Here is a 26,463-nt window from a genome sequence, read left to right on the forward strand (position 1 = left end):
ACACTACAAGAAGGTATCATTGCCATTTCCATTTCACACATGAGAAGTGGGCTAAGAGCTTGATACTTCCAAAGTACATAGCCAGATAGAGGTAGACCTGGGATTTTAACTTAGGTCTGTCTGCTACATCAAGAGTAAGTGAACAAAGGTGCCTGGGTGACTCAGTTGGTTAAGTGTCTGACTTGAGCTTAGGTCAAGATCTCATGGTTTGTGAGTTCGAGCCCCGTGTTGGACTCTGGACTGAAGCTCAGAGCCTGGACCCTTCTTTGGATTCTGTGTCTCCCTCTCTCTGCCCCTCCCCCGCTCGTGTGCTGTCTGTCTCTCTCTCTCTCAAAAATAAACATGAGAAAATAATTTAAAAAATAAAAATAAAAAAAAAGAATAAGTGAACAAAATAGATATGGTCCTTGTCTTCCCAGAGCTTATGTGTAGGAAGAGAAAGAAAAACAAGCTATTACTATATATTACAGTAAATGCTATGAAAGGGGAAGTACAGAGTGCTGTGGTAGCACAAAAGCAAACCTAACTAAATTTGGGGGGTGGGGTGGGGATGTTAAAGGAAGATTTCCTAGAGTGTTGGATTAACTAAATAAGCTAGACGAAGCCAGTGGGGTGGTGGTAAAAAGTGTGTTGCCTATCATGGGCTTTAATTTTCTCCTAACACTGTTAATTTTCCATTTGATCATTCACTGTGATGAATATGGCTATTGATAACTGCTCCTTACTGAGTATATACTATATACTAGGCCTTTTATTTGTATTGTATTTTCATATCAACTGTGCTAAGTTTGTTAGCTACATTTGTACAAAGTGATACTAAGGTTAGTAATGTTCCCCAAATTATATAGTTATGAAGTGACCCAGGACAGGAAAACAAGTTTTATCAGGGTTAAAGCCTTTGAAGGCTTCCTTTGATTGATTAGGCCACATACCATTGGGTCTCAGCAAAACAGGTTTCTAGCTCTTTATTGCCATTAGGTCATCTGCCCTTAGCAATGGGTGTATCCTTTCCATGATCTTAATTCAAATGTGTTTTTATAAAAAATAAAAGTTTTTGCTTCTTAGCAGGGTGGCTTTTCACCTTCCTCTTCAATAGCTTCAGCCAATTTTTCCCCCTCATCTTTATAGTACTGTACTTTACTTGTTGGTAATCTTTTTTCAGGTGTTTCAAGTCTATTAGAAAGTTCCCTACATAGCTGTATAGTAATGTTGAAACAGATATGAACCTCAAAGCCTTAGTCCTTTAGATGTCTTGCTTTTTTTTAATGTTTTTATTTTTGAGAGAGAGAGCATGAGCAGGGGAGGGGCAGAGAGAGAGGGAGACAGAATTTGAAGCAGGCTCCAGGCTCTGAGCTGTCAGCACAGAGCCTGATGCAGGGCTCGAACTCATGAACCGTGAGATCATGACCTGAGCCAAAGTTGGATGCTCAACCATTTGAGCCACCCAGCCTCCCCTAGATGTCTTGCTTTTAAAAGAACTGTAGGCACTAAAAAAATTTTGAGTTTTGGAAGGATGTCAGTCACCACAATGTGTTTTTTTCTGACTTAATCTGTGCTGTCACTCCCTATGAATACCGATTGTTCAAAGAACTAGTAGTAAACAAAAATTTTTTGTTTAAAAAAATAATTAGGTTATTAAGATAGCTATTTTAGGGGCGCCTGGGTGGCGCAGTCGGTTAAGCGTCCGACTTCAGCCAGGTCACGATCTCGAGGTCCGTGAGTTCGAGCCCCGCGTCAGGCTCTGGGCTGATGGCTCAGAGCCTGGAGCCTGTTTCCGATTCTGTGTCTCCCTCTCTCTGTGCCCCTCCCCCATTCACGCTCTGTCTCTCTCTGTCCCAAAAATAAATAAAAATGTTGAAAAAAAAATTAAAAAAAAAAAAGATAGCTATTTTAATGATAACCAGATTTATTAAAGTTAGGTAAGTTTAAAATGTTATTAGATAATATTAGATCATAGCAGTGTCTGAATAATTTCCCCCAAATATTCATTTGAGGCAGTACTCAAATTTTCTACTTTCTGTATCCTCATTTTTTAAGAACAGATGTTGATAATCCTGGTGGAATTTGAAAACAGAGGCATTAAAGATTGAGAAAAACAACTCATAGGGTTTTAGGTAATTGGGACAAAAGTCTTCTTGATCGGAGACTCGTGGCAGTCTTGTGCCTCTGTTGGAACCACAGACCACTAGGTGGTGCTTTTTGCTTTCTTCATAGCATAAAACAACTTCTGGTGACTGTCCGCTATATTGGCTGCGATATTTAGCAAATTTAAATTTTTATTGACAAGTAGAATGTAGAAAATCAGAATTAATATGGTTTTCTTGCTAAGGTAAACAATCCCCAAAGAAGGAACAGTTCATTATAGAATTTGTTGATAATCACTGAGCTTTAGTATAATCTGTTTCCCTCTCCTGCTTTGGCTATGTTGTAAAATAGTGACTTGCAGCTGCCCACAATTGGGTGCTCAGTTTATTTGAGGTCCTCCATGTACAGAACCTCCGGGCTTCTACTTCTCAGTTGTAAGCATCTTTCATTGGGTGCTTATCGTGCTTTATCTGAAATCATCTACATTCTCTAATGTCCCAAGAAAAGATGACCTTATTTACAAAAGTTTCTTTTTTCCTCTGTAAGTCAAAATAGAAGATATTTGTTTGAAATATCCTTCCTTTAGTGTTGTCTGTCCAGCCAACTCACCTTAACCTCTATTCTGTATTTAAATAGGGAATCTGCATTTTGCAGTTTCTTCACTTTTATTCTGTTGGCTTTTTTAGCATAATTTTGGTTTCGTCCCATTGTTTAAGAAGAGTTAAACTTATTTTCAGTAATTTTAAATTCGTATGATATGCATATATTAAGCCCTCTCATGTTAAATAAACAGTGCAGTTTCCTCTCCAGTGGTGGTGAAATGCTTAAAGAGCCATAATACCAAATATCCTTAGGTTAGCCTAATATCTTTCATGAATAGTAAGATAGCCTTGCTTAATTATTGACTGGCTCTGTGTTGACTGGGGACCATTTACACTTGGCTAAGAATCATAGGTTCCCAAGTGTATGTTGTCTCACTTATCTCCTAAATCAAAGAATAGTGCCCATCTCTTTGGAAAAGTTATTTTCTCTGCTTCAGGAGGGATTTGCATTGAGCCATTTGAAGGAGGTTGAGGCATTTACCTTGACAGTCACAATCTGCCCTTATATTATAGGGTTTAACTTTTATAGTTTCAAGACATGTAGAAGTTTGATGGGAATTTGTATTATTTTTCCAGGTGATTAAAATGGCAATTGTGTATTTAGAATTGACTTAGTTCTGTTATAAAAATGAATCAATATTAAGAATTGGCATCTTTCCTTTTTCAAACTAGGTAATAAAATAGACTTGGAAAAGGAGAGACATGTTTCCATTCAAGAAGCAGAATCGTAAGTGATCACCCTTTCTCCCTCCCGTCACTCCCTGTAGAAGTCCTTTTCTTTGCACAGTGTATTTTACCATTTATGTAATAATGAAACCTGTTAATCTAAAATGAGCTATTGGAATCAGTGAAGCATATTTACATTGGTAATTTCTGGACTTTTGACATTTAAAGTTACTCCATTCTCACTTCTCTTTTTGATTTCAGTAAAAAATATAAAAAGTGATGCGAAAGAAAACTATCATCAAATAGTGAATCACAAAAACTTGTATTTGGGTTCCAAATTAACTTAAACATTTCAAGTGTTGTTATTCTCATGTTCTTAATTAAAATTTGGTTCAGTGCATCTTAATTTCACTAAATGTGGGTTAATTAGTAATAAGTCACTAAAATTGCTACTTAAAACATGACAAAAACATGAAAAAAATTTTTGCAACAATCACTGACGTTACTCTTTTTTTTTTTAAGGTATGCAGAATCTGTTGGAGCAAAACATTATCATACTTCAGCCAAACAGAACAAAGGAATTGAGGAACTCTTTCTTGATCTTTGTAAAAGTAGGTGTATTCAGACTTTGTATATTTTAGAAATAGCTCTTTTAAAAATATATTTTTTAAGTGATGTTTTACAGTCTCAATTAATGACCACACTGATGATTTATCACATCTGATAGCACTATTATTTACTTAATGTTTTTTTCTTAAACTCATTATTTAAAGCTTAAATACCTATTTAGCTCTATTTCAAGCACTAGTTAATGGATATGAAATCAGCGGATATGATATGTGCTAAACACACATTAAAATAAATACATAACTGTCAAAAATAAAAATAGAGGAGAGTATACAGATTAAAACAGATTTAAGAGGTATAACAACCTGTTGCACTGGATGGACCTTATTTGGATCCTGATTCGACAAAGTAGTGAAAAAGGACATTTGTTAAACAATAGGGACTATATGAATACTCACTGGATATTTGATGATATTATTAAGGGGTGTCTGGCTAGCTCAGTTGGTAGAGCATGTGACTTTTGACCTCAAGGTTGTGAGTTGAAGCCTCACATTGAGTATGGGTGCCTGGGTGGTTCAGTTGTTTAAGCATCTGACTCTTGGTTTCAACTCAGTTCATGATCTCACGGTTCATGAGTTAAAACCTCACATCAGGCTCTGTGCTGCTAGTGCTCCCTCTCTCTCTGCCCCTTCCTCACGCTCTCTCAAATATAAAAAAAAAGAAAAATTAAAAGAAAGAAATTATTGAGGTTTTGCTTCAAGATGGTAACATCAGAAGATCTTGAACTTATCTTTTCTCATTGATACACTGAGTCTAAAGGTACATATGATACAATTTCCTTTTTAAAAAACATAAAGTCTTACTGAATGACAACTATACCTTGGACAACTAATAAGAAAATGACACTGAAGAAGGTAGAAGAGGCTGAAACACAATCTTGCCATAAACCGCATCCCTGGTGTGATGACCCACAACTAAAAGGGAACTCAAAACCTATAGCTTCTCCGTAAGGAGTGAAGATTATGAACCCCACAGTGGGCATCTCAACTTTTAAGACATTAATGAGATGAGTCCCCCAAATATCTAACTTTGAAAATCAGCATGTCTGACATCCCAAGACCTACAATACTGAAAGTCTGAAAAACTGTTTTTGGGTTTTTTTGAGATAGAGAAGAGAAGGCTCAAGTGAGCAAGGGGCAGAGAGAATCCCGTGAGGGGCAAAGAGAGAGAAGGCGGGACTCAAGCTCACCCAATGCAGGCCTCAAGCTCACCCTGTGCGGGACTTGAACTCAGCAAAAAGTGAGATCATGACCTGAGCCAAAGTCAGCTGCTTAACCGACTGAGCCACTCGGGTGCCCTGAAAAACTGTTCTTAAAGGGCTGTGTGCTTGGACTCACCTGCCCCAGAGCCTAGGTCAGAGGCAGCTGATCACACTAACTTAAAGTGAGGGAGCCTTAGGGTACCTGGGTTGTTTAGTTAATTAAACATCCAACTCTTGATTTCAGCTCAGGTCATGATCCCAGGGTCATGGGATCAAGCCCTGTGTCAGGCTTAGCACTGAGTGTGGAGCCTGCTTGAGATTCTCTCTCTCTCCCTCTGCCCCCTTCTCTGTTTATGCTCTAGTTCTCTCAAATAAAAAAAAAATGTTTTAAAGTGAAAGAGATTCACCTGCTTAAAAGTGTCTGCCCGCAGGGCAGGCATCTAATCTAACACACACATCTAGGAGCCTGCTGGTGTAATACTTTCCTGGGACGGAGGCTGGCGGGTGTCATCTTCATGCTTTTCCTTTGCTGCATTCCCCCTTTGCTGTGCTCCAGAGTACCAGTATCTCTGGTAGGAGAGCTTTTGCACACATTTGGTGCCCCAATTTTTGCACCTGCCACCCAGGAAACACCTCTTAATCACCTGGCCTAAAGGCCAGGGGAGCTTATATTCTTAGTGCTATTGGACTATAATAATTGGTGTTACTCAAAAAGGAGCTCATACCCCTGTCTGGCACCCCAATTTCTGTAACTGCTGCCAGGGGACCCCTCTATATTACCTGGCTCTGGTGGCCAGTGGGGCCTATGTCTGTGGGTCCCACAGGACTGTAATCAACAGAGAAAGAGCTCTTAAACAGCCACCACCCACAGGACACAGCAAGAAGCAACAGATCCACAAGCTCAATTTTTTCGTGAAGGAGGCCCATTCGCTAATCGTCATGACTGTGGCCTGAGGGGCAGGTTTTAGGTTTGGCACACATTTAGTGGCCTGTGGAACTGCATTCAAGGAATGTAGGCTGTGGGCACCATCTTTGTGCTCTTCTTCTACCTTGTTCTGGCTTGCTAGTATAACCTAGGAAAGAGCTTATACATTTGTCTAGAGCCCTAATTTTAGTGACTGCTGCCCAGGGGACACTTCCAGATCACCTGGCCCTGGTAGCCAGTGGGGCTTCTGCTTGCAGTCCCAGAGGACTGTATATCTGCATACTTTTAAAAGCTGATACCTAAAGATCGGGCTTCCAGTCAGCCTGAATCTAGGTGCTGAGATTCTCCCGTTTGGGACACTGATACATCTTGGCACATCCTCAACTACTGGGAGCTATTAAAAATACAATAGGCTGCTTGGAGAAGCAGCCTGTTCCATTTACTGTACAGAAAGCAACATGGAGAGTCACACAAAATGAAGAAACAGGAATATGTTCCAAATGAAAGAACAAGATAAAACCTCAGGAAAAAACCTGAATAAGACAGAGAGATAAGTAATTTACCTTACAAAGAGTTCAGAGTAATGGTTATAAAGATCCTCACAATTTCAACAGGAGATGGAAGATATAACAAATAGAAGTCAGAGCTAAAGAAAACAGTAAATGAACTGAAAAATACACCAAAGGTATTCAACATCAGCCTAGATGACGCAGAAGAAATGATCAGTCAACTCAAAGACAGGGCAGTGACACCCAGTCAGAGCAGCAAAAAGAAAAAACGTGAAAAAAGGTGAAGATAGTTGAAGGCATTTATGGAACAATATCAAGCAGTCTAACATTCGCATTCTAGGGATCCCAGAAGGAGAGAGAGAGAGAGAAGGGGGGCAGAGATCTTATTTGAGGAAATAATGCCTAAAAACTTCCCAACCTGGGTAAGGAAACAGACATCCAAGTGCAGGAAGCCCAGAGAGTTCCAAATAAGAGAAACCTAAAGTGATCCACACTGAAGATACATTATAATTAAAATGTCAAAAGACAAGGAGAGACTATTAAAAGGGGCAAGACAAAAACAACTTGTTACATACAGGGCAATCCCCATAAGATTATCAGCAGACCTTTCAGCAGCAGTTTCACAGGGCAGAAGGAGTGGCATGATATGTTCAAAGTACTGTAAGTAAAAAACCTTCCAACCAAAAATTCTCTACCTGGCAAAAGTATCATTCAGAAGTGAAGGAGAGATAAAGGATTTTCCAGACAAGCAAAAGCTAACATTCATCACCACCAAACTTGCCTTAAAGATATATTGAAGGGACTTCTTATATCTGAAAAGGAAGGGTGCTAATTAGTAGCAGGAATACACATGAGAGATGAAATCTCACTGGAAGGTGAATAGTAAAGGTAGTATATTAACTGATTATAAAGTTAGTGTGAAAGTTAGAAGACAAAAGTAGTAAAGATAACCATAATTGTGATAATTAGTTGAGGTATACGTAAGATGAAAAGATGTAAAACATGACATCAGAAACATAGGGGAGTAATAATGTTGAGCATTACAGTAGGATCAAGTTTAAGGTGTTATCAACAGGGTGCCTGGGTGCTCAGTTGGTTAAGCATCTGACTTTGGCTCAGATCATGATCTCACGGTTCATGAGTTCAAGCCCCGCGTCAGGCTCTGTGCTGACAGCGCAGAGCCTGGAGCCTGCTTTGTATTCTTTGTCTCCCTCTCTCTCTGCCTCTTCCTGCTCATGCTGTCTCTTCCTCTCTCAAAAATAAATAAACATTAAAAAAAATTTTTTAAGATGTTATCAGCTTAAAATAGACTATTATAGACACAAGTTGTTATATGTAAGCCTCTTTGTAACCACAAAACAAAAACCTATAGTAAATATACAAATGATAAAGACAAAGGAATATAAGCATACCACCGAAGTATGTCATCAAACCTCAAAGGAAAGAGCAAGAGAAGAAGAAAGAAACAAAGAGGAATTACAAAAACAGCTAAGAAATAGAATGGCAGTAAACATACCTATAACTACTTTAAATGTAAATGGACTAGGTTCTCAAGTCAAAAGACATAGAATGGCTTGAGTGGATTAAAAAAAACAAGACCACGGTGCCTGGGTGGCTCAGTTGGTTAAGCATCGACTCGATTTCAGCTCAGGTCATGATCTCATGGTTCATGGGATCAAGGCATGGGTTAGGCTCTGCACTGAAAGTGTGGCACCTGCTTGAGATTCTCTCTCTACCTCTCTCTTTGCCCCTGCCCCACTCACGTGTGGGCACACACTCTCTCAAAATAAATAAACTTAAAAAAAAAAGAGGCCTTAAAAAAAAAAAACAGACCCATGTATATGCTGCCTATAAGAGACTCGGTTTATTTATTTATTTTTACTTATTTTTAATTTAAATCCAAGTTAGTTAACATACAGTGTAATAATTTCAGGAGTAGAAATTCATGATTCATCACTTACATATAACACCTAGTGCTCATCACAACAAGTGCTGTCTTTAATGACTCTCACCCATTTAGCCTATCCCCCCACCCACCATCCCTCCAAACCTCAGTTTGTTCTCTATATTTAAGAGTTTTTTATGGTTTGCCTCCCTCTCTGTTTTTATCTTACTTTTCCCTCCCTTCCCCTATGGTCATCTGTTGAGTTTCTCAAATTCCACATTTGAGTGGAATATGATACTGCTTTTCTCTGATTGACTTACTTCACTTAGCATAATACACTCTTCCATTCACATTGTTGCAAATGGCAAGATTTCATTCTTTTTGATCAGTATTCCATTGTGTGTGTGTATATATATACACACACATATATATATACCACATCTTCTTTATCCATTCATCAGTTGATGGACATTTGGGCTCTTTCCATGATTTGACTGCGGTTGATAGTGCTGCTATAAACATTGGGGTGCCTGTGGCCCTTCGAATCAGTATTTTTGGAACCTTTGGATAAATACCTAGTAGTGCAATTGCTGGGTTATAGGGTAGTTCTATTTTTAATTTTTTGAGGAATCTCCATACAGTTTTCCAGAATGGCTGCACCAGTTTGCATTCCCACCAGCAGTGCAAAAGGGTTCCCTTTTCTCTGCATCCTCACCAACATCTGTTGTTGCCTGAGTTGTTAATTTTAGCCATTCTGACAGGTGTGAGGTGGTATCTCAATGTGGTTTTGATTTGTATTTCCCTGATGATGAGTGATGTTGAGCATTTTTTCATGTGTCTGTTAGTCATCTGGATGTCTTCTTTGGAAAGTGTCTAGTCATGTCTTTTGTCTATTTCTTCACTGGATTATTTATTTTTGTGTATTGACTTTGATGAGTTCATTACAGATTTTGTATACTAACCCTTTATCCAGTATGCCATTTGCAAATATCTTCTCCCATTCTGTCATTTGCCTTTTAGTTTTTTCCTGATTGTTTCCTTCACTGCATGAAGGCTTTTTATCTTGATAAGGCCCTAATAGTTCATTTTTGCTTTTGCTTCCTGTGCCTCTGGGTGACATGTCAAGTAAGAAGTTGGTGTGGCTGAGGTCAAGAGGTTGTTGCCTATTTTCTCCTCTAGGACTTTGATGACTTCCTATCTTACATTTGTTTAGGTCTTTCATCCATTTTGAGTTTATTTATGTGTATGGTGTAAGAAAGTGGTCCAGGTTCATTCTGCATGTCACACTGTCCAGTTTTCCCAACACCATTTGCTGATGAGACTGTCTTTTTCCCATTGGATATCCTTTCCTGCTTTGTTGCAGATCAGTTGGCCATGTATTTGTGGGCCCATTTCTGGGTTCTCTATTCTGTTCCATTGATCTAATGTGTCTGCTTTTTTGCCAGTACCATACTGTCTTGATGATTACAGCTTTGTAATATAGCTTGAAGTCCAGAATTGTGATGCCTTCGGCTTTGGTTTTCTTTTTTCAACATTCCTTTGGCTATTCAAGGTCTTTTCTGGTTCCATATGAATTTTAGGACTGTTTGTTCTAGTTCTGTGAAGAATGCTGGTATTATTTTGATAGGGATTGCATTGAATGTGTAGATTGCTTTGGTAGTATGGGTAATATTTTAACAATATTTTTTTTTCCCAATTCATTAGTGTGGAATGTTTTTCCATTTCTTTGTGTCTTTTTCAATTTCTTTCATAAGCTTTCTATACTTTTCAGTGTGTAGATCTTTTACCACTTTGGTTAGGGTTATTCCTAGGTATTTTATGGTTTTTGGTGCAACTGTAAATGGAACAGATTCCTTGATTTCTCTTTCTGCTGCTTCATTATGGGTGTATGGAAATGTAACCAATTTCTGTATTTTATATCCTGCAACTTTGCTGAATTCATGTATCAGTTCTAGCAGTTTTTTGTGTGGAGTCTTTTGGGTTTTCCACGTAGAGTATCATCTGTAAAGAGTGAAAGTTTGACTTCTTCCTTGCCAGTTTGGATGTCTTTTATTTCTTTTTGTTGTCTGATTGCTGTGACTAGGACTTCCAACACTATGTTGAACAACAGCAGTGAGAGTGGACATCCCTGTCGTGTCCCTGATCTTAGGGGGAAAGCTCTCAGTTTCTCCCCATTGAGGATGATGTTAGCTGTGGGTCTTTTGCATATGGCCTTTATGATGTTGAGGAATGTTCCTTCCATTCCTACTTTCTTGAGGGTTTTATCAAGAAAGGATACTGTATTTTGTCAAATGCTTTTTCTGCGTCTATTGAGAGGATCATTGTGGTTCTTATCCTTTTTTTTTCTTAATGTGGTGTATCACATTGATTAATTTGTAGATATTGAACCAGCTCTTCATCCCAGGAATAAATCCTTCTTGATTATGGTGAATAATTGTTTTCATGTATTGTTGGATCCGGTTTGTTAGTATCAGTTTAGATGTAAGGATACATACAGACTGAAAGTGAAGGGATGAAAAAAGACATTCCATGTAAACGGAAACCAAAAGAAAGTTGAAGTAGCTATTCATATATCAGACAAAATAGAATTTAAAACAAAGACTGTAATAAGAGACAGTGGCATTGCGTAATGATAAAGGGATCATTCCAACAAGAAGATAAGACATTTGTAATATTTGTGCACCCAACACAGGAGCACCTAAATATATAAAGCAAATATCAACAGACCTAAAGAAAGAAATAGCAATAAAAATAATGGTGGGGGACTTTAATACCCCATTTACATCAATGGATACATATGCAGACAGAAAAGCAGTAAGGAAACATTGGCCTTAAATGACATGTTAAATCAGATGTACTTAACAGGTTTTTAGAGAACATTCTATCCAAAAGCAACACAATGCACTTTTTTCCCAAGTTCACCTGGAACACTTTCCAAGATTGTATATCATGCCACAAAACAAGTCTTAATAAATTCAAGAGGACTGAAATATCAAGCATCTTTTCCAACCACAATGGTATAAAACTAGAAATTAGCTACACAAAGAAAACTGAAAATTTCACAAATATGTGGAGAATAAACAACATGCTAATGAACAGCCAGCAAGTCGAAGAAGAAATCAAGAGAAATAAAAATATACTTTTAGATAAACAAAAATGTAAATGTAACATACCAAACTTTATAGGATGTAGCAAAAGCAGTTCTAAGAGGGAAGTTTATAGCGATACCTAACTCAGGAATCAAAAAGAGTCTCATATAGGGATGCCTGGCTGTCTCCGTTGGAAGAGCAATGTGACTCAATCTCAGCGTTGTGAGTTTGAGCCCCATGTTGGGAGTAGAAATTACAAAAAATAAATAAAACTTTAAAAAAATCACAAAGAAACAACATGACTTTATATATCAAGGAACTAGAAAAAGAAGAACAAAGCCCAAAATTAGGGGAAGAAAGGGAACAACAAAAATTGGAGTAGAAATAAATGAAGCAGAGACAAAAAAGAGAAAAAAGATCAACGAAACTAAGAGCTAGTTCTTTAAAGATAAAATTCTAAAAACTTTAGTTAGACTCACCAAAAACAAAGAGTACTCAAATAAAAATGAAAGTGGACGGGTGCCTGGGTGGCTCAGTTGATTAAGTGTCCAGCTCTTGATTTTAGTTCAGGTCATGATACACAGTTCGTGAGTTTGAGACCCATGTAGGGCTCTGTGCTGACAGCACGGAGACTGCTTGGGATTCTTTGTTTCTCTCTCCTCTCTCTCTGCCCCTGCTCCAGTCACACTTTTCTCTCTCCAAATAAATAGACATTAAAGGAGAAGAACCAGCATTTCCCAGATGGATTGGATGTCGAACCCCTTGTTTAAGGAAGGAGGGGAGGGAGGGAAGAAGGAAGGAAGGGGAGGAAAGGAGGCAGCGAGGGAGGAGGGGAGGAAGGAAGAAAGGAAGGAAGGAAGGAAGGAGAGGGAGGGAGGAAGATGTGAAAGCAGACGCTTTACAACTGATACCACAGAAATACAAAGGATCACGAGACACTACTGTGAACAATTATATGCCAATAAATTGGACAACCTAGAAGACATCAACAAATTCCTAGAAATATATAACCTACCAATAATGAGTCATGATGAAATATAAAATCTGAACAGACTGATTACTAGTAAGGAGATTGAATCAGTAATCAAAAACCTCCCAACAAACAGAAATCCAGGACCAGATGGCTTCACTAGTGAATTCTACTAAACATTCAAAGAATGTTCTACTAAACATTCAAAGAATACCAGTCCTTCTCAAATTCTTCCAAAAAGTAGAAAAGAAGGAAACTCCTCCACACTCATTTTGCAAAGCAAGCATTACCCTGACACCAAAGCCAGACAGGGACACCACAAGAAAAGAAAATTACAGGCCAGTATCCTTGATGAACATAAATGCAAAAACCCTCAACAAAATATTAGTAAACTGAATTCAGCAATACACTGGAAAGATCATAACACCATGATCAAATGGGATTTATTCCAGGGATGCAAGGATGGTTCAACATCCATAACTTAGTCATTGTGCTACACCATGTTAACAAAATGAAGGATAAAAGCATATGATCATTTCAGTAGATGCAGGAGAAGTATTTGACAAAATTCAGCATCCATTTATGATAAAAAAAAAAAAACTTCTTAACCAAGTGGGTGTAGAGGGAATGTACCTTAGCATAATAAAGGCCATATGCAACATACCCACAACTAGCATCATACTCAATGGAGAAAAACTGAAAGCATTTCCTTTAAGATCAGGAACAAGACAAGGGATGCTCACTTTTGACACTTTTATTCAACATAGTATTGTAAGTCCTAGTCAGAGCAGTTAGGCAAAGAAAAAGAAACAAAAGGCAAAAGGTTAGAAAGGAAGAAGTAAAACTGTCAGTATTTGCAGATGATATTATATATAGAAAACCCTTAAAGACTCCCATCAAAAAACTGTTAGAACTAATAAGCAAATATAGTTCATTGTAGGATATAAGAAATCAATAAGCAAAAATCAGTTGTGTTTCTAGACACTAATAATGAACTATCAGAAAGAGAAATTAAGAAAACAATCCCATTTGCAGTTACATCAAAAATGATAAAATACAGGCGCCTGGGTGGCTCAGTCAGTTAAGTGTCTGACCTCAGCTCAGGTGATCTCACAGTTTCTGAGTTTGAGCCCTGCATCGGGCTCTGTGCTGACAGCTCAGAGCCTGGAGCCTATTTTGGATTCTGTGTGTCCCTCTCTCTCTGCCTCTCCCCCACTTGCGTTCTATCTCTGTCTCTCTCTCTCTCAAAAGTAAACATTAAAAAAAATGATAAAATGCATAGGAATGAATTTCATGAAAATGAGGTGAAAGACATATGTTGAAAACTATAAAACATTAAAGAAAGAAATTGAAGACACAAATAAATGGAAAGATATTCCATGCTCATAGGCTAGAAGAATTAATATTATTAAATGCCATACTAGTCAAAGCAGATTCAGTGCAGTCCTTATCAAAATTACAATGGTGGGGCACCTAGATAGCTCAGTCGACTTCAGCTCAGGTCATGATCTCCCAGCTTGTGAGTTTAAGCCCTGCATTAGGCTCTCTGCTGTCAGCACAGAGCCCACTTCAGATCCTCTGTCCCCTTCTCTCTCTGCCCCTCCCCCCACTTGCACCCTTTCAAAAATAAATAAACATTTAAAAAAATTACAATGGCATTTTTCGTAGAAGGAGAATACCCAACCCTAAAATTTGTATAGAACCATAAAGGACCCTGAATAGCCAAAGAAATCTTGAGATGAGGAACAAAGCTAGAGGATCACACTCCCTGATTTTCTTTTTTTTTTTTTTTTTTAAGAAATATTTTATTTTATTTTATTTTTTTTCAACGTTTATTTATTTTTGGGACAGAGAGAGACAGAGCATGAACGGGGGAGGGGCAGAGAGAGAGAGGGAGACACAGAATCGGAAACAGGCTCCAGGCTCTGAGCCATCAGCCCAGAGCCCGACGCGGGGCTCGAACTCACAGACCGCGAGATCGTGACCTGGCTGAAGTCGGACGCTTAACCGACTGCGCCACCCAGGCGCCCCAACACTCCCTGATTTTCAACTATATTACAGAGCTATAGTAAAACAGTGACATAAAAACACACACAGATCAATGGGACATAATGCAGAGCCCAGAAATAAACTCATTCATATATGGTCAATTAGCTTATGACAAAGGAGCCAAGAATATATAGCTAGGAAAGGACTGTCTCTTCAATAAATGGTGTTGGGGAAATTGGACAGCCCCATACAAATGAATGAACCTGGACCACTATTCTACACCATAGACAAAAATTAATTTAAATGAATTGAAGAGTTAAGCCTAAGACCTGAAACTCCTAGAAGAAAACATAGGCAGTAAGCTCCTTGACATAGGTCTTAGCAATGATTTTTTTAATCTGACAGCAAGAGCAAATGCAACAAGAGCAAAAAGAGACATTAGACTACATCAAACTAAAAGGCTTCTGTCCAGCAAAGAAAACCATCAGCAAAATAAAAAGGCAACCTACCAAATGGGAGCAAGTGTTTGCAAATCATGGCTCATAAGGGGCTAATGTCCAAAATATATAAAGAACTCCTGCAACTCAATAGATTAAAAAGAAAACCTTACAGACAATCCAATTAAAAAATTGGTCAAAGATCTGAATAAACATTTTTCCAAAGAAGACACAGAGTTGGCCAATAGGTACATGAAGAGATGTTCTGTATCGTTAATTATCAAGGAAATACCAAAACTTATCATGAGATGAGATAATACTTCATACCTATTAGAATGGCTAGAAACAAGTGTTAGCGAGGATGTGAAGAAAAGAGAACGCTTGGGCACTATTGGTGGAATGTAAATATGTCCAGCCACTAGGGAAAACAGTATGGATTTCTTAAAAAAATTACAAATAGAACTATGACATGATTCAGCAGTTCTACTCCTGGATAGTAAGTGGAAGAAAACAGAAACATTAACATGGGAAGATAAACCTTATTCGTTGCAGCATTATTTACAATAGCCAAGATATGGAAACAACTTAAGTTTCCATCAGTGGGTGAATGGATAAAGAAAACGTCCTGTATATATAGAGAGAGTGGAATGTTATTTAGCCATAAAAAAGAATGAACATCTTGTCATTTGTGACAACATGGATGGACCTTGAGGGCATTATCCTAGTGAAATAAGTCAGAGAAAGATAAATAACATGATCTCTCCTGTATGTAGAATCTAAAAGTAAATAATAAAATCAATCTCATAGATACAGAAAACAGAGAGGCAGGGGTTTGCGGGGCGGGGGGGAGAAATGGGTGAAGTGTTTTGTTTGTTTTTAGTTTAAGTAAATTGAATTCTTTATTTTTAAAATTATAAAAATTTTAAGTTGTGATTATAGTTATTGTGATTCTGCTTTTTTAAAAAGTTCTTTTTATTTATTTTATTTATTTTTTAAAGAATATTAACTTAAAAAAATTTTTTTTTTAATGTTTATTTATTTTTGAGAGAGGCAGAGACAGAATGCCAGTGGGTAAGGGGCAGAGAGAGAGGGAGACACAGAATCCGAAGCAGGCTCCAGGCTCTGACCTGTCAGAACAGAGCCTGATGCGGGGCTCGAACTCACGAGCTGTGAGGTCATGACCTGAGCTGAAGTCGGACACTCAACCGACTGAGCCACCCAGGCACCCCTAAAAAAGTTCTTTTTAAAAAAGAGTTCTTATTTTTTAGAGATCTTATTAAAATAATTTATAAATAAAATTATGTGTCTAGAATTTGATTCAAGATAGTGGTAGGGGGCCACCTGGGTGGCTCAGTCAGTTAAACATTCGATTTCGGCTCAGGTCATGATCTTAACTGCTGTAAATTCAAGCCCTGCGTCGGGCTCTGTGCTGACAAGCTCAGAGCCTGGAGCCTGCTTCGGATTCTGGGTCTCCCTCTCTCTGGCCCTCCCCAGCTCGTGCTGTGTCTCATTCTGTCTCTCAAAAAAAAAATGTTAAAAAAAAAAAAAAAAGATAGTGTTAGGGATGCTTGCTGAATATAGATGAAATTGTATGATGGACATAAGGATTTTCATTATGCTGTTTTTTCTGTTTTTATTTATGTTCGAAGTTTTTCAGATTAAAAAGTTTTTTAAAAGAGAGAAGGGAAAATGTTTATCACCAATAGAATGTATACCATAGTTAGGAAAACCCTAGTCTGTGGAATATTGGATTGAAATGATTTTGTCAAATTATATTCCTTAATTTATGGACCACACACTCTTGAGAATTTGATGAAACTATGGTTTTTGTCTCTAGAAAAATGGACATAAACACAAACTTTGGAGTAAATTTCAGTTTTACAAAAAACTGAAGGTCATTCATAATTCTTGTAGAGCTTTAATTCTCTAATGAGGTCTCCTGACCAACAGCATCAGTATCACTTGAGATTTTTTAGAAATGAAGATTCTTCTGCCCTACTAAACCAACTGACTCAAAATCTCTGGAGGTGGTACCTAAAATCTATGTTTTAACAATTTTTCCATATGATTGTGATGCACACTAAAATTTGAGAATTTGTTTGTATTCTTGCTGCTTGTGTATACATATCAATTGCTTGGGGATCTTGTTAAAATACATATTTGATAGAGTCGGTTTGGTGTGGGCCTGAGCTTTTCATTTGTAACAGGCACCCGTGTGGCGATGATGCTGGTCCTCAGACCATACTGTGAGTACCACGGTTCTAGCTCTATAGCTTAGAAGTGTTATAAATCTCATATATCTTCCTAGAAAAAAATTTGAGTATTTCTAATATGCTTGTTTAAAAACTATTGAACATACAGAAATACTCATATATTTTACACATTTTTGTAAAACAAAAAATAGAGATTTTGAAAGGTTGAAGAAAAATAAGTAGAAGTTAGAATTTGTAATGTTTTCTAATTTCATCTCATTGGATTTTCCTGTACAATTAAATTTGGAAACCATTGTTCTAAGGACTCCCTGTTTTCTTTCTTCGTTTTTCCCGCTATATATTTTGTGAATATTTACTTCTAATCTGTGCCTTATATTTTCATTTTTTAACTGTGTCTTCAGAGCAGAAGTTCTAAATTTTAATAAGGTCTTATTTGTCATTTTTTCTTTATGATTTGTGGTTTTTGTGTCTTATATGAGGAATCTTTGCCCAAATCAGAATCACAAAGATTTTTTTCCTACAGAGATTTCCTCCTATGTTTTTTTTCTAGATATTTCTGGATAATTGTGCACACCTTATGTTTTACATCTAGGTTCATAATTCATTTTTTAATTTTTGAATATGGTCAGAGGTATAGATAGATCAAGGTTTATTTTTTATATGTAAATGTTCAGTTCTAATACTGTTTCTTGAAAAGATTATTCTTTCTTCATTGAATAATCTTGGCACGTACATCAAAAATCAAGTGACCAGGGGCGCCTGGGTGGCTCAGTCAGTTAGGTTTCTGACTTTGGCTCAGGTCATGATCTCATGGTTCATGACTTTGAGCCTCACTCACATCAGGCTCTGTGCTGACAGCTCAGAGCCTGGAGCCTGCTTTGGATTCTGTGTCTGCCTCTCTCTCTGCCCCACCACCCCTCTTGTGCTCTGTCTCTCTCGGTCTCTCAAAAATGAATAAATGTTAAAAAAAAAAATTTTACTAAAAAAAAAAAAAAAATCAAGTGAGTATATATGTAGGGGTCTATTTCCAGACTCTGCTCTATGATCTTTAGAGCTCTCCTTTCACCAATATCTCACACTCCATTGGGGTAACTATGTGCTATATCTTTAAGTTAGATAGTATGAGTCTTCCAGCTCTGTTCTTTCTCCCTCATCTTAAACTCTTTCATTCTTTCAAATATTATTTGCATAAAGGTATTACATTATTTGTTGACAAGTAAATCTTGTTCCCTAAATATCAGTTGTACTTAGAATAATATGAACTATTTTTTTTTTAATTTTTTTTTTTTAACGTTTATTTATTTTTGAGACAGAGAGAGACAGAGCATGAACGGGGGAGGGGCAGAGAGAGAGGGAGACACAGAATCGGAAGCAGGTTCCAGGCTCTGAGCCATCAGCCCAGAGCCCGATGCGGGGCTCGAACTCACGGACTGCGAGATCGTGACCTGGCTGAAGTCGGACGCTTAACCGACTGCGCCACCCAGGCGCCCCTGAACTATTTTTTTTAATTAATTTTTTCTTTTAGTTTTTTTTTTTTTCCTTTGAGATAGAGAGGGTGTGATGAGGGAGGGGCAGAGAGAGAGGGAGAGAGAGAGAATCCCAAGCAGGCTCTGCATTCTCAGCACAGAGTCCGATGCGGGGCTCAAACTCATGAACCATGAGATCATGACCTGAGCTGAAGCAAGTGCTAAACTGATTGAGTCACCCAGGCACCCCAGAATAATACAAACTTTGACATATTGCCAAGTATATTAGAAAATCTTGAGGGTATTACTTGTATACAGACATTTGTTCAAAGTAAAAACCTTTTTCTCTCTCTTGATGTCACTGTGGCCATTATGCAACTGGACAAATGCAGTTGCTATTAAGTTTTTTAAACTTGCAGGAAAAGCTATTCAGTGAGCTGACAAAATGTTCATTATATTTAGTTTTCCTGTTGGTTGGAAGTCAGAAATGGCTATTGTGGTGGCATACTGAAATTATAGAAAGAGAAAATTCATAGATTGTGGTCTTAAATTTCTGTTTTCTCCTTCTCTTAGGGATGATAGAAACAGCACAAGTGGATGAGAGAGCAAAAGGCAATGGCTCCAGTCAACCAGGAGCCACAAGGCGGGGTGTACAGATTATTGATGATGAACCTCAAGCCCAGAGCGGTGGCGGAGGGTGCTGTTCTTCTGGATAACTGATCACACTTAAGAGATTAAACAAACAAACTGTGGATCATTGCCCTCAACATGAAGACTGCCATATTCCAAGTCACATTATTTTACCAATGGAATTATAGAATTAACAGTATTTTAAATTACGTTTATAACACTGCAGAGACCTTAAGTGCTAAACTTAGTGGAGTTTGTGACCAGAGAATTGGCATTTTTCTACAAATGTTAACAAAGCAATTACCAATGGCCTTTTTACATATTTTTTTCTTTAATAAGGAATAATATGCATGTAGAAAAGACCTACTTAAAGGCTTCATTTATATTCTTTTAAATCAAATCTTTATTTAATAACTTATATATGTTGTTGGAATGGTATACATTTTTGCAGCCCTTTGTATTTTGTGGTAGTTTGAATTGTATCACTTCTAAACAGCAAACTGTTTTTGTTTTCTTTTTTTTTTTTTTTTTTTTAAATTAGCAGATACCTGAAGTACTATTTTTGCAGGGTTTGCACAGGCCCCTTAACTGTCTACTACTTTGATATAATCTATATACAACCTGTATGCTGAGCTGGTAAAATACATTGTAAAATTACATATTAAATATTTTATCTGCTTTTACAAGCGCAAGGTGCAAAACTACATACAGTAGTCTCATTGATGACTGTAAAGTGAATTAACATTTGGTGATAATGCCTAAGCTTTTTGACTCTGACATAAAGATCATAGCTCCCCTTCACTTTTGTCTTAACTTGAAAGTGGCGTGTTTCAATTTTCACATATACTTTACTTGAATTATTGCTGTTGTCATATTTTTGCCTCTGTAAGTCTTTCTGATGATTGAACAACAGCATTTGCCTTTTGGTTTGTTGGGGTTTGGGGGGGCTTTTTTTGTTTGTTTTTATTTTTGTTTGGGGGGGATTTTTTTTGGATAAAAGAGATGAATTCTGCTGATTTTGTTTTAGAGTGGTTACCTTAGAAGTATTTGAGTGGAGCATGCTGAATTTCACTTCTGCAATGGCTTTAGTTTTCTCTTAGGCTTTATATGAGATGGGTTCACTGGTGTCAGAAGAGAGGAAGAGGTACCAGACAGTTGCCACTCACCAAGACTCATTCATACAGCATGTTAATGGGTAGTTCATGCTCCTGGGGCAGCACTTTTAAATCCTTTGTGAGCAAATTGTATTTGTTCATTGCTTGCCAGAGATGAACACAGAAAAGTTTGTTCCATTTTATAAGAGCTGTCCTGAGTTTCTGTGAAGGGAAACATTTCATGTAATGCGGTTATAGCAAACACTGGAAAGATTTATTATAAAATTATATTCTTGTATGCTTTGTAAATTAGTCTCATTAGGTTTTTTTTTTTTTTTCCTAAGCATAGGACTGAACTTAAATTTGTTAATTTTAATAGAATCAGACAGTGCTCACAGAAGGATCACAAATTGTGGAAATTAACATACATTGTTCTTGTTCTAATATATATATTTTTCCATTTCTGTCATGCTTGGAAAACTAGTAAATGTTATGTCTAAGATAAAATGGAATGGTTCCTGGATTTACTTCTTACAAGAAGCAGTAGTATGCAATAAAGTCGTTGGCATGAGCAATTAAGAGGATGTAAAGAGGTTATAGTTACTAAAGAAGTACTACCATATTTTTAAGTTAAGAGCTTAAGGTTTCCCAAATGGGTTTAAAGTTGAATGGATTGACACCTTTATGCTATGCTGTTAAAATTTTAACTTAGTATTAAGGGTTCTGTGAGCCCTCACTTTACCTTCTTTAGTTCCTCTCCTTCCCAAACTCAACACACTGTTCTCTCTGTTGTGTGTTTGGGGAGGATGGTATGGGAAGAGTCAGAGAGATAAGCTAACATTTGTTTTATTTTGTTTTGTTTTGTTTTGTTTTGTTGATTGTATAGTCTCTCAGTTTCCTATGAATTTTGTGTTTATGCAGGGCATCATGGGAGACCAGAGGAATCATGAGTATAAATACAGGAAAAATTGTTTTTGCTCTTCTGGTTCTTCCACAGGTAGTAAAGAAAGCCTTGCCATTTCTACTATCGTACATGCAGATGGGAAAGAAGCTCTTGTTCAGAGTGAACTGTTTTTTAAACTAATGAGAGATGAAATTGAGCTTGATTTCAAAAAGTAAAATCATAAAGCCTGATAATTGAAGAGTTGTACTCTCAATTTTTGACCCTATGTTAATGATATTAAGTCCAGATAAGAACCTCTGCTCCAAAGTTGCCAGATAATTATTGATGGGGTACAACCACTCTCCATATATTTTTTTCTTTACTCTCCCTTAGTTTCTGTCTATCATTCTTAACCTCAAGCATTTCATTCTGTTTTTCACCTTGTAATTTAAGCTAATTCAATAGCAACAATAAATAATAGGGAATACCTGTCCTTGCTCTAAAGTCTGAGAGTTCTCTAGGTAGGATGAAGGAGGAATGAAAGAGGACCAGCCAATTGCAGTATGTGCATAAAGGAGAGAGAAAGAGATGAGAAACTAAGGCTGAGGAAATTTCTCTGATACTTTCTTCACTTCTTTAACATATCTTTTGTGTTCCTGTCCTTATGAATTGTACTATTAGGAAGAAGACATGAGTTGTTGTATTGTATATTAAAAGTAGTAGGTAGGTAGAACCAATATATTTTTCAGCTAGTAAGTGTATACATTTAGTATATATAATTAAAAATTGGTATAAGATAGTCATTAAAAATACCTGAATATTATGTTAAAAGTATACAATCGTTTCTGTAATGATGATGAGTATTCTGCATCTCGTTTTGCTTTGTGATTATAGAGGAAGATCATTGTTTTTAAAAATGTATATTGCAACAATTTGGGGGTAAACAGCAATCTCAAAAAAAAAAAAAAGCATCATGTGATTGTATGAAATATGAGTGTTTGAATTTGTTTTGTTCTGGGGAAATCACCTGAAAACACCCTAAAGCTATGGCTGTTATAGCTAAATTGAAGTCCTTTTTTTTTTGTTTGTTTTTAATATTAGCTATATGTTATTAATGATTACATTTTATTTGGCATTAGAGTAAGAAAGAAGAATGATACAGGTTTTCAGCAAGAAAAGATAAAATTTGGGATATATGACAGGAGGTTAGTGAGGAGTAGACTAGAAGTCAGATATGAAACTCTACAACCTGACATTTTTATAATTGTTTTGAAATACATTATCATGTCTAAATAAGGCAAGTTATGCATTGTACCAAATATTTAGAACATACACAAAATGAATTGGCATACTATGTAATATGATTTGCAATTTTCTGTATTGTAAATGCTACCAGGAATCTAGATCATTGATGTTATCTCCAAATAATAGAATTTACCCTTATAATTACCACTTATATTCTCTCCAGAAGTGAGATGTTGATCTGTGCCTTTAACTTTTGAAATTCATCTTTTGACCTCCGTTTCCCATATAGTTTTCTTTATAGATGCAGTCTGGCAAAGAGGGAATACATATTTTGTGGCTAGTAAAGCTGTTGAGATCTTCTAGAAAAGGGTGTAGATCGTTGCAACCAGCAGGAGCCTTACGATAATGTCTAAAGTACAGGGACTAAGTAGATCTTTATTCTTTTCTAAATTTCAAAATGTATTACCTAGGTTTTAATAACTAAAAGCTGGGATTCATTGAATATATACATTCACTTGATTTTGTAATAGGCGTTGATTCTAGTATTTTGCTGTTCTATAATTTTCAGTCAACAAAAACAATAATGTATTTGGACCAAAATTCATGTTACATATATGTCTGGCTTCGATGTCTTTTCCCTTTTCAAAGAAAACAAATCAATCAGAATTCTGAGCAAATTTTCCTAAATGCAAGTATTATAATATTAATCATATGTAATGAAAAAATGTAAAAATACTCTTTTAAGAGTTTCCACTTTCAAGCAACAATGCTTCTCTTCTAAACAAATACCACTTTAATTTGATAGACTTTTAGCACTGCGTATGCTCTCTGATTTATGTATCATCTCTTCTGAGAAGCTGAGTGTGCTTTTAAATATTAGCCTTTCTACCACAAATTTTCAGTAGATACACTAACATGGCAAGTTGATGTTACATGGCACACCCAGTAAGAATCTTATTCTTTAAGCACCTTGTCCTCTTCAGAGGCCTGCACGTATTTCTAAGTGCTTTACATTAAAGCCAAAAGATGAACCTGTCTGTCTTTGTTCCCAGTGTATCAGTTCTCACCTTGATTTTGATACTTCCAGACAACTGTATCATCTCTTCATTATCAAATACTCAAGAAAAAGCTAATATGACTTCCTTAAGTTTGAGCTTGTGTAGAGCAATGAGAGAAAGGTGAGGGACAGCAGAGATAAAGTACGGTAATGTTGAAATACAGACAACAGTGGTATTTGCTAAACTGTATCGTTGGTAGCAAGCTCTTTTAAGGAAACCATCACATGTAGTACTTCCTAGAAATGTAAAAGCTCATTTTTTTTAATTATCTGAGAATATATTCTAGGAAAAAAAGAATAAATATTGTGAAAGTGCCCCTCAGGCACCCTCTCCCAAATGGAAAACATTGCTTTGTAGTATATACTCTCTTCAATTACCTTTTTGCTGTGCATTTATATACATATATATTTACCTATAGAAATACATAGTTTTTGTGGGTTCTAAATTTTTATATAAATTCTGTCTTACTACGCATATGTTTTGCAACTTGCTTTTTTCTCTCACCAACATGTTTAGGAACTGTTATGTCAGTATATGCATACTTTCATTTTATTTTCTGTCACATCTCTTTGGGATGTTTGCCTTTCAGGATAACTTCTGACTTTCCATGAAACCTTCCCAAAAGGAATCTTGTCACTTAGGTAGATTTCACTAGACTCCTAGAATGTAGATGCAAGCCAGCGCTTAGACAGAATCAGGGTCTTCCTTAAGCATGTGAATTGGGATATTAGAAAGGCATTTGCTGGGGCACGTGGATGGCTCCGTCGATTAGGTGTCTGACTTTGGCGCAGGTCATGATCTTCACAGTTTGTGGGTTTGAGCCCCCTGTCGAACTCTGTGCTGACAGCTCAGAGTCTGGAGCCTGCTTCGGATTCTGTCTCTCTCTCTCTGCCCCTCCCCAACTCATGCTCTGTCTCTGTGTCTCTCAAAAATAAATGAACAGTCGGGGGGAAAAAAGGCATCTGCTTATAATTCATTTGAAGTACATTACTTTTGGCCTACTGTTGACAATATATACAATTCAAAAATTCAGCAGTCTTTATTCAGAATAGGTTTTTATTTGAGGGAGGGAACGAAAAAGAGGGAAGGTATAGCCGACAGGGAAAGAGTACAGAGCAAGATAAAACAAGTCTCTACACAACTTGGAATAGTTACATAACAAGACTTCATGGCACCAAAAATTAAAACTTATGTTTGGTCTGTCTTTAATGAAAACAAGAACAGTGCCTTTTCAGATTTCCCTTCCCCCAACATCCCCCATCCCCATTCCTTTTTTTTTTTAGAGTTTATTTATTTTGCGAGAGAGACTGTGCGCTGTTAGAGCAGAGCCCAACGCGGGCTCCATCTCAACGAATCTTGAGATCATGACCTGAACCAAAATCAAGAGTCAAGAGCTTAACCTACTGAGTCACCGAGGCGCCCCTCCCCATTCCTCTCAAAAGGTAACAATTGTTAACAGTTGGTATGTGTCTGTATCTCTCATATATGTTTTTATTTATATTTGGCCTTTATGAATTGTCAGTTTTCTGAAATCAACCTCTATATCAAATTCCAACCTCAATCCAACTGACCTATTTACCGAGAACAAACCAGAATCATATTTCTTTAAAGGACGTTAAATCAGTGGCGACAGTTCTTGAACTAGAAGTTAACTAGATTCTTAATATGTTTTATGTTTATCATAAATTAAGCTTGAAGAATAACTAGCATTCTGGGAAAGTCGAGTCACTGGTTTCTATATCTTGTGGAAATAGGGTTGGGAAAGAGGAGTGTGGTAATACCTGTGTAAGTCTGAGCTGGCCTTGTTCTCTTAGCATATGATCTTACTTGAGCATTACAGTTATCCCCCACAATTACTTTCCAGGTATTTCTGTCACTGTTAAGCTCTAGCTTAGCATGTGAGTGCCTTGACACAAAGTTAAGTGTATCGCCCCAGAACAACAAATTTATTCATATTTGACTTATAATGAAAATAATTCAAGGGGGAAATTAAGCAGCAGTTTACATGATTCTGTTAATTGTTTCTGGATAGTCTTATAAAAAAAAATTAAAACACATTCTGCTCATCATGACTATTCTATCACTTTCACTCATTTATTGAGTACCTGCTCTGTTCCCAGTGCACATACAGCAGAGGAACCAGCCTTCCTTTAGAGTTACAGCTTAGAGATGGGGAAAGATGACTTTGCCTATTGTCTAGGAGGTAAGTAGTTTATCTGTAGATATGAGGTCAGCTGAGCACACGTGTTCACATTCTGGGTTTGATCAGATATGTACATGTCAAACTTTTGGGGTGAGGTAATTAGAATGACAGTAGCTGAAGCTGATAGTGAATTTAAGATAAATCTGGACAGAATGATTTTGAGTCTTGCAAATAATACATTTTCAAGCCAAATTAAAATAGAATAACTTATTTTCTAGCTTCAAGGGGACAATTAAGTGATCCTTAAGCCCAAATTGTTTTTCCAGATTTTGTAATAGCAGTGAAGAAACAAATGCTTTTTGCTTATTTAGACGGCTGCTTTTTTATTAAAGCTAGGGAAAAAATGAATTTTAAAAAGCAATTGTATTGTTTTCTTTGCTTTTAACAGATGATATCTTGTCACCAGATAATAATCCAGGACACAATCCATTCCTAAGTCATAGTAGGCCAATTTGGAGAGTGTATCACAGTATAATTTGTGTCTTTCTTGCTTGCTTGCTTGCTTGCTTGCAGGCTCTCTGTGGGGCTTGAATTCATAACCCAAGATCAAGAGTCACATGCTCTACCAATTGAGCCAGCCATGAGCCCCTAAGTTGTGTATTCTTTTTTTTTTAATGTTTATGTATTTATGTATTTATTTATTTGAGAGTAGGAGAAGGAGCAGAGAGAGAGGGAGAGAAAGAATC

General features: G+C 36.9%; 1 protein-coding gene across 1 annotated transcript in view; it reads left to right on the forward strand.

Moving 5' to 3' along the window:
• RAB21 (RAB21, member RAS oncogene family) overlaps nucleotides 1–23,631 on the forward strand; it is a 43,974-nt gene extending 20,343 nt beyond the window's left edge. The window contains exons 5-7 of the mRNA XM_030323241.1: nucleotides 3,360–3,414; nucleotides 3,876–3,964; nucleotides 19,238–23,631. Of these exons, the coding sequence (XP_030179101.1) occupies nucleotides 3,360–3,414; nucleotides 3,876–3,964; nucleotides 19,238–19,380 (287 nt within the window). The 3' untranslated portion in view covers nucleotides 19,381–23,631. The remainder of the gene's footprint in view (nucleotides 1–3,359; nucleotides 3,415–3,875; nucleotides 3,965–19,237) is intronic.
• Nucleotides 23,632–26,463: the final 2,832 nt, after the last annotated feature.

Source organism: Lynx canadensis, chromosome B4, assembly GCF_007474595.2.
Source record: "Lynx canadensis isolate LIC74 chromosome B4, mLynCan4.pri.v2, whole genome shotgun sequence".
In the NCBI taxonomy this organism is placed as follows: domain Eukaryota; kingdom Metazoa; phylum Chordata; class Mammalia; order Carnivora; family Felidae; genus Lynx; species Lynx canadensis.